Consider the following 18,971-nt stretch of genomic DNA (forward strand, 5'->3'; position numbering starts at 1 on the left):
AAAATCTACACCAGCAGAGAACACCTAAAAAACCAGCCAATCCAACTGGAATCTATGTAAAGCTCTTAGAATTAGAAATAAGAACTGGCAGAGACATTCTCCTATATAGGACGTAAATAAGGATCTATATGACCTTTAAAAATTATTTTATTAGAACATTCATTTACCTTTTATCCAAGTATTAGAAAGTGACAAATGCAACATTCTCAGGTGATAACTCACCTCCCACTGTCATACCTCCTAGAAACATTTGGATTTACTTAGCCTCTCACTCTTGTATACAAGTGTATACAATCTAATCTGGCAGCTGTTCACAGGTCTCTCAAGATAAGGCTCCTTGGAAGATATAGTTATGGCTTTTTCTTTTAAACTGTGCTTTTATCATCTGGCTGGTGAGTGCATATTGGCTGAGAGTTTCTAGAAATTATCACCAAGACCTTCCACTACCATGAGTGCCCAGTGATCAGACCACAGAGGCATGCTTTCACTTACTTGATTGCTTTAGATCTATTCTAGATGGCTGCAGCCTAAAGAACCTCTATTTTTCTTGGGCTGTGTAAGCTACCTCAACCCACAACACCAGAGTGTAGATTCTCACTGCTGAGAATTAAGCAATATGGAACTCAAACTGTTCTACACCTTTATTGGATTAAGCCCAAGATTTGAAAAACCACACACTTAACTGGATGGGATTTATTGATTAACCTGTATCTATTTGGAGAGAAATTTTGTCTACTAAGCAATAAGCATTATATTTATAAAATAACAGGAAGTTTCATTTTAAACAATAAACTAATTCCAAGGGAATTAACTACACTGTCAAGGTACAAGAAGTTGAAATTAGAAAACTAGATTACTGTCAGGAATTATAAGGAAGTCCTGTAATTACGATTGGTTAAAAAGACGACAATTTTCTTAAATAAAAAAAATAATAAACCACATGTTGCCATACTATTATCCCTTTCAGATTAAAAACTCACAGTCCTGTTGTTATTTCATAATTTTCTCTTACTGTTTAATTTCTGAGGTTAATTTATCTATAAACTTAAAAAAATAATGCAATCAGATGCTACCATTCAATTACATATTTTGTACACTGGAAAGCAGATATTCCAATTCAGTATGAAAACTATTCTAAAATGTGTCCTGCTAAACTGTACAACTGCTATGCATCCAATTCTGCAACACTGTGCAAAGAGCACCAAAATTAGCACTATTACGAGAGTCCCCTGGTAAACAGCACTATGCTGGACTCAATCATTAGCTTCAGAGAATAAATATTTTAACCCTTGTCAACTTTTTTTTGATAAGAGATAGTAAGAATGACTACTTCAAATAAGCCAAGAGCCTGGACATAAAAGCTGACAGTCAGGTTCAGTACGGGAGCTTTGCGTCCTTGTCTTGCATACGCCAAGGGAATGTGTTAATCCCCAGGTCTGTTATGGTATCTGCCTCTTGCTTGTTTATGAAGAACTACAAACAAATTTTGTTTCTTTAAGGTACAGAGTGAAAAAGGTTTTTAAAAAAGCAAGCATCTCAAAGTTTCACAGGATTGGAAAATTTTATCCTGTTCAGAATTAATGAACAGACCTTTAAGGGTCTTCTGTACTGCATCAGTGAGAGTTTTCCCACTGGATTTAGTAAACTTTGGATAAGGCTCCGTTAGACTTTGCTTTGTACAGCTACCAACTCTTTGCAAGTGTAGGCATTGATCTCACAGCTGAGGCAGATGATGTCCTGCAGTTAGGTGGAACTTCACCGATGCTCAGAAGTAGCAGAAGACGCCACATCTGGCAATCTACTTTACTCTCCGTGTGTGCGTGTGTGTAATATTAGATCTTCTCTAGATTTTACTAGTGAAGAACCCTCTTTGGGTTTCCTTTCTCATACACTCAATAAAAATTTTATCACCAACTTAAGCTTTTCCTTATGGTTCCCATTTTCTTCACTTGTATTTGGCTCTAGAAGCAAGCTGCTTCATGGCCACACTGCACTCTAGTGGGTTGACAGCTGAGTATAGGTATAATTTAACTATCTGATACTGGGCCAATTGGCATAAAGTCATCATCAAGTAGTTCCGGATGTCAATACAAAGTAGTTGCAATTAACACTGAAAGATGACAATCCTTGCAATTAGTTAACAATAAATTTGTACAGTCAAGAATAAAGGATGGAGACTTCCAGAAATTACAGTCAAGAATAAAGGATGGAGACTTCCAGAAATATCTGCCTTGGGTTCTCTCACAAATGCAAACAAATGAAAACAAAACAAAACAAAACCAAAGCCAAAAATAAAATAAAAATCAAAGACCATCAGCTTATGAAGACTTTGGATAAAAATTCAAATCAGACCAACTAAGTGGAAAAGACCATGGTAGTCTGATTTTCCTTTTTGTTTAAGAGTCAGTTATTAAGATTAGATTTTCTAAGGAGTCTATTCCTTGGAAATTCTTGCAAAATGAAAATTTATAATTATTAACTTTATGATCAATAACAATTACTTAAATGTTGGTATTCACACGTATAACTGTTTACTATTCAAGTATTGTCCAGAGTTTATCCAGCATCAGCACCCTAACTACTGAACAAAATTATCATAAAAGAGAATTCTCTACAGAGAAAGGATTATGCAAAAATGGGTAATCTATTACCAGCTGTAAATTTGTGCTCCCCTTCTCAATGACTTAACAGCAGGAATGTTAATAACTGAATTATTAAACAATAACTGAATTATTAAACACTGCTTTATACATCTGAAATAACAAAAGAAACAAAAGCCAAGAAAACCACTTCTTGCTTTCCACAGGTGATTGTAACAGGCTAGCAATGCTTTCCTGAGACATAACGTCTAGTCCTGCGAGAAGGCATTAAATAGACTGTGTTGACTTAATAAAAACTAAATGATCCCACATGGTTATAAAAGACAAAAAAGGTCCTAGTTAAGAGTACAAGAAGAAAAGCTGTCCCAATTGAGAAGACACAAAGGTTGCCAAGCCTAGATAGAAATCTGAAGTTTTTAATGGGGAATGACTTTTTTTTTTTTTTTTAAAAAAAAAAAAAAAAGCTTTCTCAAATCCAGTTGTAACTTACTTTCTACCACCTGACAAAAACTTGAACATATTCTTTGATACAAAGAGCCTCAATGGCACAAGCAGCATCCATTAATACAGAAAACCAGCTCAAACAAAATTTGATGAGCCAGGACCACCAAAGAAATAACAGTTAACAGGATGACTACACATGTAGACATCCACAGCCTGCAATCTACTTAAACAGTAGAGAACATGTCACCAACTGCGTGATTGTCAGCAGTAACGGATTTCCTATAGCTAGCTACAGTTTATTTGCAATCTTGCAGAAAATAAACCATACTATGTATAGTTCTTCTACATAGCATTTTCCGTTCAAAAGGTCTTAAACCAGTTTATAAAGGGAGTTTTAGGAACAGGAAGCAAGAAGCAGCAAAGTGATACATACTGAAAGTCAGTGATGTCATTCATTTTCCTTGACTCCCTGTGTATTTCAATAGACCACACACACGGAGATGGCTTCGATCTTACATCACGCTTAAATGCAACATGCTGACAAGCAGGGGATTTGGATTGCTTTTAGAGTTAAGAATTTGATGTGCTATTTTTCCACAAATCCAGCTTTGCCTAGAGAAGCTGTTAGCCCGCTGGACCCCAGAGAACACCATACAGAATGCTATCAGAAGTTAAAAGCATTGAAACCAATGAAGTTTCAGTAAAACTCAGAACTGAGTCTGGTAATGGCAACCAGTAGACCAGAACACAGGTGTAGCTTTATTCATACAAGGTAGCACCGAGACTGCAGGGACCCGTCACAGAACAGACAGACACACAGCACTACAGTCACACCTCCCAGTCTTGTAAGTTGTGAGACATACCAATTAACAGCTTCGGGAAATTGGATGTTTCGATATTATGGTAATAGACAACCGATGTGATGGCCGCCAAGAATGCCATCCCAGCCGGCATGTACAGGTGCAAATGGCGTGAATCTGAAACCCTTAAAAAGAAAAAAGGGAACATCTATTAAAATCAACCCCTCTTAGCTATTGAAATGTTTCCCTTTTAATTTATGAATTGTATCCTGTACCCAGCCCCAACGGTAGGATTTTCTAGAATGAGTTATGGGTGTAAAGCTTTCCAATTTTCAATTGGATTTATGCTCCTAAATCACATAGTTGGATTTCAAGTTCCTCCCCTGTGCTGAAAATGAAATGTGTGTACTCCTATTTCCTACTGAAATTAAAATTAGGATAAGCAGCTCAGCTCCAAAATGAGAAAAGTTAATTTAAGCGAAACTAGATTGGGAGCTGTCCATCAAATTATGTAGATAAGACCAACTGACAGCACAGTTTTAAGATTTTCTATAGAAACATTTTGAGGAAATGTTACATTTTCTTTTTCCAGTTTGGGAAAAGGAACAGCACCACAGACAGCATGGGAATTACTTACAGTGAGTTCTGGTTTCAGTGACTGCAAGCCAACAAATAAAACCTACAACAGAATCATATACCCTGAAGTTTTGTCCTACAAAGCAAAGCTCTCCTGACACTTTGCTTCAGGTAGCAGCGCGGGATGTCCTGCCCTCTGCAGCCCTTTGGGAATACGGGAATTGTTGGGTAACGTTGTTGGTTTGTGCAGATGTAGGTAGAATCATGTTTTCCACCGCCCCACTTTCCTTCTACTTGCCATCTTCTTCTCCCCTTTTCTTTCTTTCACAAAAGTAATGGAGTGTCCTGTGCTGTCAAGAGGTACAATTTCCTCTGTCCCCCAACCAGCTCCAGCAGAAAAGGCACGAAGGGGAAGTCCTCAGGACACAAGTGCTCAGGGAAATTCACACCTTGTCCTCTGAACCTCACGGAAAATAAATTAGCACCTCTGGATTTGTTCTTGCTGTGGCAAAAGCTACCTTTGTGTAGTTTGGAGACACAAAGGGGCTGTGCCGTCAGGGAGCTAGAGATCATCACAGGACATCACGCGTATGAGAGCAGAACATTCCAGATGTCTAACGGATCTGCTGGAACTCAGGAGGACCACTTCCCACATCTGCACTGGGAAAGGAAAGCCCTCCCTCACAGGGACATTGTGGTGAACTCTGCAGAGCTGGCTGGAGCCACACTGACAACCTGTGTCAAAAAACACTTAACGCTGTATGTGTATACAGCAAAATGAGAAGAGGTTCTCCAGTCTCTGAACTCCTGTTAATGCCAGGGGTTTTTATACATTAGGGCTGAATTCTCAGCAAGGAAAAACAAACAAAATGAATATATTTCTTCAGGCAGCCTAAGCTTCAGCAGGTAACACTGCAGGAGTGGGAGGTTTTTTTGCATTTATTTATTGCACTGACAGAAGTTGCTGGAATTCCCCTATATAACCATACCTCCAATAGACTGCATCTATTGCTGAAGTGCCAAAGCCTTTGGCATCCAATTGCTGTCAAAAGGACTTACCAACATGATCCATTTTGGTCTTAGAAAGCTGATGAGTCTCAAAATCTGCTTTTATTCACTAGAGCGCTCATTAGGCTGCTGAGAGCTCAGGAGGCACGACTGTGGGTTGGCACTCCCCCAGTACAGCTAGAAGCTTTGATTCTCATCAGGTGACACTTATTACTTAACAGCAGCAGCGTTCTGAGTCAAGTTGAATAGCAAATAAACATAATGAGAGGGATTGCTAAAGAGCAAAATAAGACAAAAAAAAATCAAAGCAAGAGATTTTGCTGTAAGCATCCCACACTCTGATAACTCTGAATAAGCATGAGAAAAATTCCCTTTAAAAAAAACCTGGCACTGAGAAACATCCTATTTATATATGTTTAGAGAAGTTATAATAATAATGATGATATCAGCTTCTAGAGCAGAATACTGCAGTGCCTTTCCTACTGGTTGGTGGATAGTTGTTACATAGATGGCTAAACAGAGGTGTTGTTCTGTTTAACAAGGAACTTCAACTTTATTATAATCTTTGGGTTGCAAATTCGTAACAGTTATGAAAATCAGACCTTTCTTCAGAGGAAGATGATCATAGTCATTGTTATACAACATTAGCTTTTTTCATAATAAATCACTCTATCACTTGTTGCACTTGGAATAAAATTTTCCCCCACAGATTCCTGTTTAAAGACATCCTAAATTGAAAAACAGATGATGGATCCTGCTCATATAATGTGAGCTGCTCTGCTCAAGGTAGCACAAATATCAGAAGAAACTCTATGGGGTGTGAGATAAGGCCCAGCAGATCCACTCCTGTTATCAAGATGAGCAGAACTCAGTTTGCGGGGGAATGGTATGACCTACTGTGCACATGGGAGTTCTGCCCAGTAAGGACTGTGGGACTGGGTCCTTGGACAGAAAACACATCACGAAAATGTCACCATCTGCTTGAATTGTTAGGATTTATCTACGATTACCCTTGGGAAAGATAGTGTCATTGAGCTGAACCAAAAATGATTAAGGTCAGTTGTGCGTGTGTAGATAATTTGGCAAGGTTTGTGGAATTTCTGATAGAAGGTGGGTAGGTTAATCACCAAGAATACAGATTACATGTTTATAACCACAAGGAATATGCTTCTAGATGAGAATTTAGACAGGGAGAAAATACCTACCCCAAACCCTTTAAAACACTCAGCGCTATCAGGGGTGAACACGCACTTACCCATCAGACACTATGCCCTCTGCGATTTCACACACCAGCACAAACAAGAGGATAAAAGTCAATATCCAGCGTAAATTGTGACCAGGAAAATGAAGCCATGTGCTATGATGTATATGTACTTTGGAACTCTGACTTCCCCATCCTAAACAGGAAAAGAAAATTATAAAGAGCTTTCTTACCAACAAGAGTGACATGCAAAGCTCTTGAATACAGAAAAGCATACACCTAGCAAACTAATGTACTAAAGTTGACACAACTGTGCTGTTAAACGTGTGTGTATTTGAATATTTTCAGAACTGTGTTCTCATTGCTTCACTTCATACAGAATAAAAATCAACAATGCAGACAGGACGTACCCTTAAATTACTATACTTTTCGAAAGTTACTGTCAAGCAATTATATGCATTAAACGTTTTTCAAATGTATCAACAACTTAAATGAACAAGTGAACATTTTGACAAACACGCACAAATGCTACAATATGTACACTATTTTTTCTTTGCTTCAGTGCATTTGACTAAAGAATTTACACCTTATCTTACAATTCTTTTTTCTAAAGTAACTCATTCTCTTGATCTAGATAAAAGTTAGCAATACTGAGAAAAGCCAGATAAACAGAGATTAGTCTAAGCGGTCCTCCAGCTGACCCCATTTTAACAGTTGTGCTGTGATTTCAGTTCCAGCCCTTTTCTGACCAAGAGGTGAGTGTTAAGTCGCACAGCACTGGCCAGGGCTATCCAGAGGCCAGGTCCGGCTGAGAAGAACGGTACCGAGCGGTGACAGTCGCACGTATTAAACCACCGGGCCACCTACTGGTAACCCCGCTTTTATCTTACCAAATAACACCGCTGCAGATACGGCGAGAGTTACAGAGCCAGGCACCCCCCCCCTCACCACCCGTACCGAGGAGGGCTGCAGCAGGCGGGCAGCGGAACCGCAGGGAGCGTTATTCCGTAACATAAGACTGACTTGCCGGGTTTTCTGGTTTTTAATAGCAGGTTGATTTTCGCTTCTCACGATGCTAGTCAAAACCTGCAGGGAAATCCTGCAGTCTCCTCCAGCATCCGTCCCGGGGCGGGGGGGGGGGTTCACCTCCAGGGAGCCCCACCTGGGAAAGCCCCGACAGAGGGAACCGGGCAGGGCTGCCCGGGGAGCGGGCGGACCCGCGGACAGCGGCGGGCCGGGGAGAGGCGGTGCCGGAGCCCGCACCCCCCGCACCCCCCAGCCTCCCCGCGCTGAGGCGAAGGGGCAAGGCCCGGTCCGGCCGGGCAAGCGGGAGCGGGCGGACACGGCACACACGGCGCGGCAAAGCGCGGGGGGGAAACGCACAAAGCAAGGCCGGGGGGGGAAGACGACACAACGAGAGAGGAGCGGGGTGGGGGTGCAAAGGAAAAGGGGGGGACGCAGAAAGCAGGGCACAGGCATAGAGGGCAAGGACCCCCCGCAGGCGCTCACCGATGAAGAGGATGGGGAAGGTGATGAAGAGCAGGAAGACGTGCGGCACCACGTTGAGCGCGTCCACGAAGCAGCCGTTGTTGAGCACGCCGTGGTCCACGTTGTAGGCGGTGGAGTTGCCCTCGTCGCCGCAGAAAGCCAGGGCCATGGCGGGACCCTGCGCGCAGCCGGGCGCCGCCTCCGCCTCCGCGCACATCCAGGCGGGGCCGGCGCGGGCTCCGCGGCAGCGGCTCTGCCCGCACCTGCGGAGACCGGCGGCCACGGCCGCCGACCGGCCCCGCCCCCGCCCCGCGGCCCCGCCCCCCGCGGCCCCGCCCCCGGCGCCCAGCCCTGCGCGGGGCGCGGAGGGGCCGGCGGGAGCGGGCGGGGGGGCCCGCGGGGGGAGCCCGTGTGCCCCGGCCGGCGGGACTGCAGGGCAGCCCGCGGGCACCCGACCCGCAGCAAGCCGCCGCCCCCTTTCTCAGCAGGTAACCTTTCAGGCATCATCAATAAGGCACAACACTTTTTTTTAATAAAAGGCACTAAATTAGTGATGACAGAGAGAGGAACTATAGCCTAGAAGAAAAAAAAAAAAAAATTAAACCTGCCAGCTTTCCACGTTTTTCCTCCACTGTGATGAAGATATTACTAGGTTAAATCGTGTAAACAGCTGTACCCTGCCCTCAGAGGAAACTTCACCATCGTATTAAGGGTTGGACTAGATGATCTTCAAGGTCTTTTCCAACCTAGATGATTCTGTATCCCAAACAGCTATTATGTTCGTGCTCTATGTTTTTTTACCCCTTACATGAGTTCAAGTCTAACTTTTTTTTTTTTCCCCCACCCAGACTGTTGCAGCCTGTGGAAAGCACACCATTAATTTGAATGGGTTCCACATCACTCCCTGAGCAATTTTATGTATAGCAAAATAATCTAGAAATCAAGCTTTTCAAACCTTTTTGTCTTGAGTAGAAGTTAGGCTCAGCTAACAAATACCTCCATGGTGGGGGATAATACTGGAAAGTAAAACGTGATGTGCATCACAAGTCTGGACTTGGCTTACATTTCCAAGCAGAAGTTGAGTCAAATTCTGAGATTCAAATATCTCCAGGGATGTAGCCATGAAATACTCAGCACTAAGATTTGTAACCAAATCCTTTACCTTGGAGTTCCTTTTGTTCCCAGTCACACTTATCCATTGCTTAGCTGAGTATTTAATACAGTTTCCACATCCTACAAAGAGAAATGCAAACAAAGAATGCCCACATATCCAGGCTTAACTCTTAAAAATGCAAAAGCTACAAGTTGGCTACATGCCTCTAAGGGAAATGACCCCATAAACGAAAAATTTCCTTGTTTTTCTTTTAATTATCAAGCTATGGATGCTCAACATAACAGAGCATTCGATTTCTAGGACAGAGAGCTCTACTAATAGACTTGAAAATTAATTCTGTCGTGCTGCTTTTATTGATCTTGCTGTGGGACAGGAAGAAAGACAAGGCAATTCTCTGCATGCAACATATTATTTCCTATATATGGTCTTTTGGGGCTACAGCAGTGTGGTTAAAAATAAAAATTAAAAGAATAACCCCCAAGCCAAATCCTCTCTATATGTATTTTCAAATATTAAAGTTACACCCACACTGGAAAGACTATAATTATATTAAGTTTTGGACAGAACTCAGCATTCATCTGAGCTTCTGGTTAAGCTCATCTCTGTTATCCTAATAGTTATTTAATAAACAGTGTGTGCAGTTTACATGCAGATAATTTAAAAATCATTTATATGTTAGTATTTCCGGAGGCCCCAAATAACACAAGGGCTCTGTGTTACAGATGAACAAATAGCAGCAAAGACCTCTTGAGAGTTTACCCTCTAGAGACTGAAATCATGGGGCAAGATTTGAAGGAGGAATCATCATCACCTTCACTGTGATTGGAGAACTAAACACAGAAACTGAAGTTTCCCAAAGTCTCTAAAGGAATCTGGGAACTGAGCTCACATCCCCAGGCTCTGTAAGGTCTCTGAACCTTGTGACCATCTTCCTTTACTAGCAGGTGTCAATCCTGATATTTTTGAAAATATATTTCTCAAACAACAAAACATCAGGAGACTCCATAGTTTGGAATATTTTTTCAATGGTTTTCAAATGCAGTGAGTTAACATGGTGGTTTAAAATTAGTGGTCTCAATCCAGGTCCTACAACAGATGTGTAGGACTGTTGTACCCACTGTGTGAGGTTACACCCTCTGCTACACTCTGTGCACCCACCACAGAGCTAAAGTTGAGTGAGAAGTGTGTCAGCAACCTGAACAGAGAGGTGATGGATTAAACAGAGAAGAGTCTTGAGTTACAAATAACTACTTAATGAAATACTGAAAAAACCCACCCTGACAGAAATAGAAACATTTGGCAAACTGAAATTGGTAAATTGAGCATTCTTAGCAAGAAACACAGATATGCACACACACAAACTCTTTGAAGAACTCACTTTCAATAACAATGTCACAATTTTGTCCCTGCTGTAACAATGAAGTCAAGAGTGCTGAGTTTGAACTAATACTGGTTTTGCTCACTAAAGCAGCAAATGACAATTTCTTTTTCACTTACAAATGGTCAGAGAGCTATATTATTTCTGAAAAGCTTAGACATGAATTGCCTGTGGTGTCGAAGGACCGAATCTCTGAAACCCAGACTATCTTTGCTAGTCCTGTGTCCAGTGGACTTTGGAGCAGGTCACAGAGGAATAGTTTTTTCCTCAAAGCTGCATTTTTGTGAAGTTTTGTGAGAACAAAATTACTTCTCGAAGTACAGAAAAGGCAAGTAACAACAGGAAACCAACAGGTAGACAACTACGTTTATTGGCATGTTGCAAATGCAACTTAATCTTTCATAAAAGTCCCCTTAGATCTTGTTTCCCTCATTCTTTTCTGACTACTTCCATATCACAAGTCATCAGTTTTCTACTTTGTCATTTCAGCATATTTATTAGAAATGAGAAATCAAGTTAGATCCTGGCAGCCACCAGCACATTTAATAGGTGACTGGAAACACTCTGGAAGCACCTTGATTATTTGAAATTGAATTCCAGACAGACAAGGGCAATATTTTTCACTCAAGGAAAAGAATAACTTTTTATGCTTGCCTTAGAATTTGAGTTTGTCTACAGGATGCAGACAAGTTTTGGTATTCGCAGTCAAGTACGGACACTTTGGAATTTAAAACCTAATAGTTGTTTTTAACAGATAAGAATATTCATTTATGTGGAAGCTTTTATTTTTATTTTCTAACATTGTCATTTGTTTCTTATTCCTCTTACTCAGCTGCTTTGCACTGACCTCTCTTTCTCAACAGTGCTATGTACAGGATGTGGTCTATTCCTAAAAATCATATTTTGCTACTGTGGATCACTCTGCAGGTTTTTGCTTGTCTTTGCATCTAGAAACACAGATACAAAAGAAAAATAAACTTTTGAAAGTTCTGAACAGCCACAGCTCATATTCAACTTCAGTTAGTTAAGCATATAAGTTAAGGCATCGAGCAGGAAAATTTTACTTTCCTGTGTATTTTAAAGTCATTAACAGGATCAAGTATCAAAAGGAAATCTTACTCAGAAAAAAGCCTAATAAATGAAATCCTTATTGTGATTTAGAATTTGCCAAACAAGATGTACTGATCTATGACCTCTGCTTCCTATTAAATTATGCTTTTGAGGTAGAGAGAAAAAGCAATTTACATAATTCGGGGAAAGTACCAATCCCTTTCAAAAGCACATTGGGAAAGGTTGAGAGGAAAAAATTGGAGAAAATCACCTCCAGAGAAAACTGTTATTTTATTCTTGTGGAACAAAGAACTCTAGTGTAATTTAACAGAAGATATCATTTGACAAAGCAAATGAAATTTCTTTGTAAAAATTGTCTAAGGTCCTACTAGTAAAAATAGTGCAATAAGCATAATAGCACAGAGGCTCACAGAAATGGCTTTTTTCTCTAAATAAACCTTATTAATTTTTAATTGCTGTCCCTCATTAAAAATGAAGCAAGAACTTATGAGTAAGCATATCTATCTTAGAGTGAAAACAAAATACAATCATCTTTAGGCAAATACTCAGATAAGTGTTTTAGATTAGAACAGCTTATTTTTAAGTGTGTGCCACAAAGCTCCATTGCAACTAATGAATGGGAAGTCTTTTGCATCCACTCGTTACATCACCAAAAAAAGCAGCATACATATTACCGATTCAAATAATCAGTTTGTTTCCCATATTTCACACAGTAAGAATGGTTACCAGCACTTCTTTTCTCCACTCAATCTTCACAGAATGCCATTCTCCTTTACTATGAGGAAGCCATACTATGTTATTGCAGTCCTTGAATACTCTTCAGGCATCTTGTGGCTTCAGCTGGATACATGACCTCTATCGTTAAGTCATTTTATGAAGCACATTTTCCAACATACAGCATGTTTCCAACATTCAGGCAGTTACACTTGCTTTGAACCATCTCCTCTGCTGAACTCTGGCTTCTTAGTTCCATACAGCCAGAGCAGTGCTGACTTGGCAACACCACGTGGCACTTGAAACCTGGGAAAAAAGCTTGCTCTTCTCTTTGCTCACTCTCCTTTGAAATGTTAAACAAGCACTCATGCATTTGGTGATACCTGGCAAAACACATGGTCAATCAACTCATGACTGCAGGCTGTTTCCCTTAAGAGCCTGACCTAAGGATACACCTGATCCTCCGCTGCTCCCCTGTATCACCAGGATTCTCCATGACGAGGACACTGTTCTCCAGGTACAATGCTTTCCTCGAGTGACGGTGCTCTGCATCTTGCTCTCACTAGGCAGAGGGTCTACTGTCACACTCATCAGTTCTCTCTCCTCTGGGCATTCCAAAAGAAGAGACAGCTTGTCATTAAAAGGTTTGCTTTTCCTTTTACCTGCCCACTTATTTACTCCACCGCAGGTCTAATTCATCCTGTAAGTATTTTGAAAGGTAATTTATTACCCCAGCTTGGATGGCGCTCAACACTTGAAAATATTTTAAGTGGAGGTGAGAAATGCAGAGACAACCCAAGCAGCAGTAATTTTTGAAAAACCAGGCCTAAACTGATTGTCTATTTACTCCTGACTATCCTTGTGCATAGATGTACTCTTACAATCTCTGCATGATCTCACTGATCACATTGTACCTTAGTTTATTTTTCCAGCATTTAAAGGGTTATTATTTTGAGTACTCCCTGTGTAGTACTTGTACCTCAAGTGTTGTGTTTTCCTCAGGAGGATAAGTTGAGTGCTGTGGACTAATTCATGCCAAGAAAGGACTCACACACTGGCTCCAGTGTGGTATTCTTCAGCTAATGTTATCTTAGTTATGGATGCAGTCAAATGCCTTTATGCTGCTTGCCTTGTATAGGGACTCTTGTATATAAAAGAATATTTTGCCTGTTTATGCTACAAGAATCACAGGCACTAACAAATAAACACATAACCAGCATTCATTTCTGAAAGATAACAGGGCTAAAAGCCACTGGCCTTTCTAGGAACTCTTCCAAAAAAACAGAAATTAGACTAAAAACTAAGATTTGAATTGTTTCTTAAAAATCATTAGAAACAAAATGAAGCTACCATCTTTCCTTTTCAGAATAGAAAATGGTTTTCTGCTCAGGCACGCTAGTTGATTTGTTTACTCACCACCTGGGAATTGTTACAGGGTATCCTCAATTTATCTAGTGGGTAAAATCAACAAAAAAATTAGAGAGACTCTTAAAGCTATCCATTCAGACTCAGATTTGTAATGTATTTTTCTTATGCCGTTCTTTGACAAAATTTTAAAAAATATTAACAAAAAGGGTGTTGCAGTTTAATGAGGTTTTGCACTACAAATTTTTCTTCTATTTATTATTAATAGATTGCAATGTGGCATTTATTCTAGCTCTTAAAATAAAACAATGACAAAAAAAATCATCACACTGTGAATTGGTTTAAAAAAACCAAAGCTCATGTGTATGCACAAAAATCCAAGACCATTTATTCCCTGTTGTAATTTATCATATAACTTTCCTCTTGAGTTCAATCTACACACAGATTACATTTTGGATTTTCAGAGGCTCAAGGGAATTAAAACAATCAATACTCATACAAAATATAAAGAAAATTAATTTACTAACTTTTTACTTAGTAACTCAACTCCTAGCCAGTGGGAACTTTCTTTTCCCCTACTGTTCTTCATTTTTCCCCTGATGATTTCAGCCTGAAGCTCATTATCTCATGAAGCAGTACAGTGTTGTTTGTGTACAGCAAAGTGCTGTACCTGCATTTGTAGGTGTGGAAGCTTTGCACAGAAATAACTGTGACACTGTTACCCAACAGCAGTAAATCCTGAATGCTCACTTATGGCAGATGGTTCACAGCCTCAGCCTTGGATCTCTGGGTGGTTCATTTCCTCTTGATAGGGGTTCTTTAGGAAGAATCAAGTAGCTTTTGTAAAAGGGCGGGAGAGGGGAAGATACCTTCACAACTCTCTCCAGTAATGGAACTTGGCACTATTCTTTGCCCTCAGGAGAAAAATATTTTTAAAATATTAAATATCCAGAGATCCTGCCCACAAATTTGTAACAAGAATAAGACAAACCAAATACCAAACCCTCAAATCAGTGTGCACTGTAAAAAGACCCTTGAACTGTGCAAAAATAATGCAGCATCAAGGGAGCTAAAACTATTGGCAAGTTTGGGTTACATAAAATTAGAGTTTTTGAGCAAAGAAAAGAGGAAAAATTCTAAATAGGAGCAAAAGCAACTGCCCAGCACGTAACACCATGGCAGTTTGTGAATAACACAGAGAACTTCCCTCGAGGAATGATCCTGCCCTAATATTTTGAACTCTTACCCCACTCTTACAATTAGAAATTCCTTAAATGGCTGAAATAAGGGGTGGGTGGGAGTAGTGAATATTCAGGTTAGTTTTAATGTTACACAGTACATTTACAAGTTGTTTTTAAGAGTGAATAATAGAAACAAGAGCCTTGTATAGCTACAGCATCCTTCAAGTTAGTATGGTAGAGAATAGGTTGAAAATAATGGAGCATTTAAAGTAAAACACTACAGCTAATCTTTTTCCTATACTAGGATTATTTTTGCTGTGAAATTTCTTGAAAAAAAGATTTAGAGGTGGAACCATGTCTAAGATGTATTGGGAGTCTGATGCTGAATGGCACTTATATGCACTATTATCATACAAATGGCAGCAAACAACTCTAGGTATCCACTTCAGTGCAGGATGTAAAGCAGCTGTAGATCTCTCTAAGAACTGCTCTTGGGAAAGTATGAGCTATTGGTAGGAGTATTATGTGCTTAAATAATAAAACTCACATTCTGATTTTTAAAAAAATCTAAATAAACTGTTCTGGTTTAAAACAAAAAAAGTTGGAAATGTTGCTTTTTTTCTGGCAATGATTATAAAGAGAATAAACCCTTTTCCTTCAGAAGTAATTCTCTTTAGCACGTGCACTACATTTTTGCTAGTGGTAACAGAAGACTAAAAATAATGCTTTGTATTGTACATTTCTTTTTAAGAGAAGCATTTTTTTTGTTGTTATAGAAGACTTTCTGAAAAAAAAAATCTGTTTCTCAAAGTTGGATGTTTTCTTTTCGATAGCAGCATATGTTCTATTGTTTCACTCTACAGCATTAGTGAAGAAAACCCTGACTCATGAGCAAAACGGTCAATTTGCAGTTTGCTAAAACTGTAAAAGAACTGCAAAGTTGCACACACGTGTGACTGATAGAGCTAAAATCACACTGAAGATATAATGAGAACTGACAAGTAACATGAACAAACACCGTGTTTGGTTTTATCATTTTCAGAATAAATAGTTTATGAGACCAGTTTATAAAACACAGTAAAGAGAAATGCCTTAATTCACAGGAATTATTTTGTAGAGAGTCTGTAGGAAATAGTTTGCAGTCTCCTTGGTAGGAGAGGGATATCCTAATACAGTCCCAGGTGCTCCTCAGCCTAAGCCCATGGCTCCTCAGCAAGCACCGGGCAGCCACGTGCAGGCACAAAGGCTCTGTGCCCACTTGATACTGCAGGTGGACAAGTCAGAACCACCTATGCAGGGTACAATTACCAGACTCTCATCTTCCCTCCCATATGGCATTATTCCTGATTATTTTCTTTTTCTCATGGTTGTAGGTAGCCTGCCTCAGAATGCTTTCCCCAGGCTATATTTGTCTTCTGTGATAAGAAGGCAATACGAGCTAGTGGGAACTTTCTGCATGTCTGCATTTTAGCAGTTCAAATGTGAAGGGAGATGTCAAGCACTGAGGCGTGGAAGTTTTTCCACATCCAATCATCTGCTGTCTGTTTTTCATGTACAGTGTAACAGCAATGCAGCGGAGACAAGAACAACCACATCCAGCTGGAGAGCACTGACAAGTGATGATTTTCTCATGTGTGCCAGTGATACATCTTCAGCACACGCTCAAAGTAAGTGGGCAGAAAATGTACATTTGCTTTCTACATATTCCCAATCCTGAAACTGGCCAGGGCTTCTTTAACAAATGCTGAACTGCCAATTGTTTTCACGACACCGGCCTTTTCCTCATTTACTTGTATTTTGGGCCATGAAAGCTCAAGATCCTGTGAAGATAAGGAATGGATCATGCTAGAACTAGATAAAGACTCCGCTCTCTTCCACTCTGAGAAACACGGCTGCCCCATGATTGAGAGAGGACATCAACAATAAAGAAAGAATAGGTGAGATTTAATTCTCAGGTGTAATCTGCTCTCTAGGAAAATGGTGATGTGTCGTGTATAAAAGTCACTTGCACTGTCCTGCTGTAAAGAGAGATAAGCATTTTCTCCCTTTGTGTCATTTATAAATCTAGCCACTTTTCTCCATTTATTTACCATGCTATTTTAAACATATCTGTTCATGTACACATGATTTTAAATATCACATTAGCAAAGGCAATGCCAGGTAATTTTATCATTGAGAAGGTATGTAATTCATGAAGTACTTTGTAACACTACAGACAAAAAAGTGTCTGCATCTGTTTGTCTGGCTAGAGGTAAGTGTGAATAGTTTAAAAAAAAAACCCCAACACACAGAGCTTTCCTGCAGCAGTACAATCTAGAACAAACCATTACAAATAAGCCACGTAACTTAATACACTCAAATAACTTTTCCCTGTGAACAATCCAACCACATAATATGCCCACCGACTCTTTTTTTAATCTGTCCTATGAGCATTAGCACAAATATGTTGCAATCAAATTCTGTACTCCAAGAAGAAAAGCAACATTATAAACTAAGTTGTACCCACCTGTTAACATTGAAATCACTGGTGAGAAATGTCTATGTTGGTTGGAGAACAGACTTGCTTCTGTTCTCCATCTCTCAATCTGGACCTTGTGCCTTGATCATTTGCATAATTTGTAGACCACAGCATGCCATGTGCACTAACTTCTTTATACCAATGCTGATTTATTTGAAAAATGTGCCCATACCCAGATGTGTGGGATATGCAATGGGGATGCCTTCCCCTTCATGAAGAAAAAGCAACCTGGAATCAGGAGCACAATGGACACACCTCAATCTCAGTTCCTTCTATTCTCTTAAATAGCTACAATCTCAGTATAAACAGCCTGATGTCTGTTATGAGTGATTGCTCTGAACCAGAATTCTCTCACCCAGCTTGAAGAACTCTTCAGTTTTTGATTCCTGCTATGCATGTCTCTCCTCTGCACTAAGATGAAGCTGCCTGAATTTCACTAAGGAACTGTATGCAATTTCTTCAGTCCTACCAGGTTGATACTTCACATCCAAAGATCTGTTTCATCACGATTCTTTGTGAATAATCAAAATGGAAACATACATTTCTCCTCCTCTTTCTTTCTCTCTGTCCTTCCTTGCTGTTGGAATTGCTGCTGATCAAAAAGTGTTCCTGGATGTTTCTCTGAAAATTTCAGGTTTTATGCTGGGAGAGGGAGAAAGGGTAACAAAAACCAGTTATTACTTGAAAAATTATGATCTACTCAGTTTCAAAGGATAACCCAGAAAAGCTATTTCACCCTGTCAAGGAAATACTTACCACAAGATTTTAATCAAAGCTTAATTTTGTGCTCAGTGTTTCTAATTAAATGTTTTCTATCTGGTGTTACACTCTCTCTATTAAGTGGCATTAACACTCAAAAGCCTCAAGCTGTTGCCAGCATGAACACGGGGTCTCAGTCCCCCGCTTGCTAAAGCATCAGAACTGCTTAGGGGAAAGGCAAATGGAAAAGAAAAAAGTCAGAGAAAAGTAATTTGAAGGGGGTTTTTGGGGGTGATGTGGTGGTGGGGTAGCGTTACATAAAGAATAACCATTAGCAACTTTCCCTCTCACTTCCTTATGGCTTAGAAAAGTCCCTGTCCTCAAAAAAGCTGTCTGATTTCTATCTTACTCAGTTTATGTTGGGAGGGTCTCAGTCTCTCTCCCAAACTTTCTTTTAAGCACCATATAAACAAACTCTGTTATAGCTACTGAAGGCTAATGAGTTCTACGGATGTCTGGAAGAGAAATGGTGAGAAAAGATAAGAGGAAGATAATCCAAGAAAATGGGCAGTGGGGGCTGTTGGGAAGAATAACATTTAAAGACTATTTATGAAAATTAAGGGGAACTGAAATTCAATATGAATACTAGAACCTCAGCATTAACAGTAACAACTTTCCACAATAAGCATCTCCAGGGCTAACGCATCCCTTGCCTTCAGATTTTGACTTCAGGCCCCAATCCAGCAAAGTACTTAAGCCTGAGTAGTATTATTGAACTCAACCTATGTCAATGGGATTGGCTTATATGCTTAAA

At 40.0% G+C, this 18,971-nt stretch overlaps 1 protein-coding gene across 3 annotated transcripts in view; it reads right to left on the reverse strand.

Moving 5' to 3' along the window:
- Positions 1–8,369, reverse strand: part of ABCC8 (ATP binding cassette subfamily C member 8) — a 77,925-nt gene extending 69,556 nt beyond the window's left edge. For all 3 annotated transcript variants that reach the window (XM_074918309.1, XM_074918308.1, XM_074918310.1), the window contains exons 1-3: positions 8,139–8,369; positions 6,684–6,825; positions 3,908–4,029 (exon numbers count right to left, since the gene is read on the reverse strand). In XM_074918309.1, the coding sequence (XP_074774410.1) occupies positions 3,908–4,029; positions 6,684–6,825; positions 8,139–8,334 (460 nt within the window). In that variant the 5' untranslated portion in view covers positions 8,335–8,369. The remainder of the gene's footprint in view (positions 1–3,907; positions 4,030–6,683; positions 6,826–8,138) is intronic.
- Between the last annotated feature and the right edge of the window lie 10,602 nt (positions 8,370–18,971).

Source organism: Athene noctua, chromosome 14 (assembly GCF_965140245.1).
Source record: "Athene noctua chromosome 14, bAthNoc1.hap1.1, whole genome shotgun sequence".
NCBI lineage: Eukaryota > Metazoa > Chordata > Aves > Strigiformes > Strigidae > Athene > Athene noctua.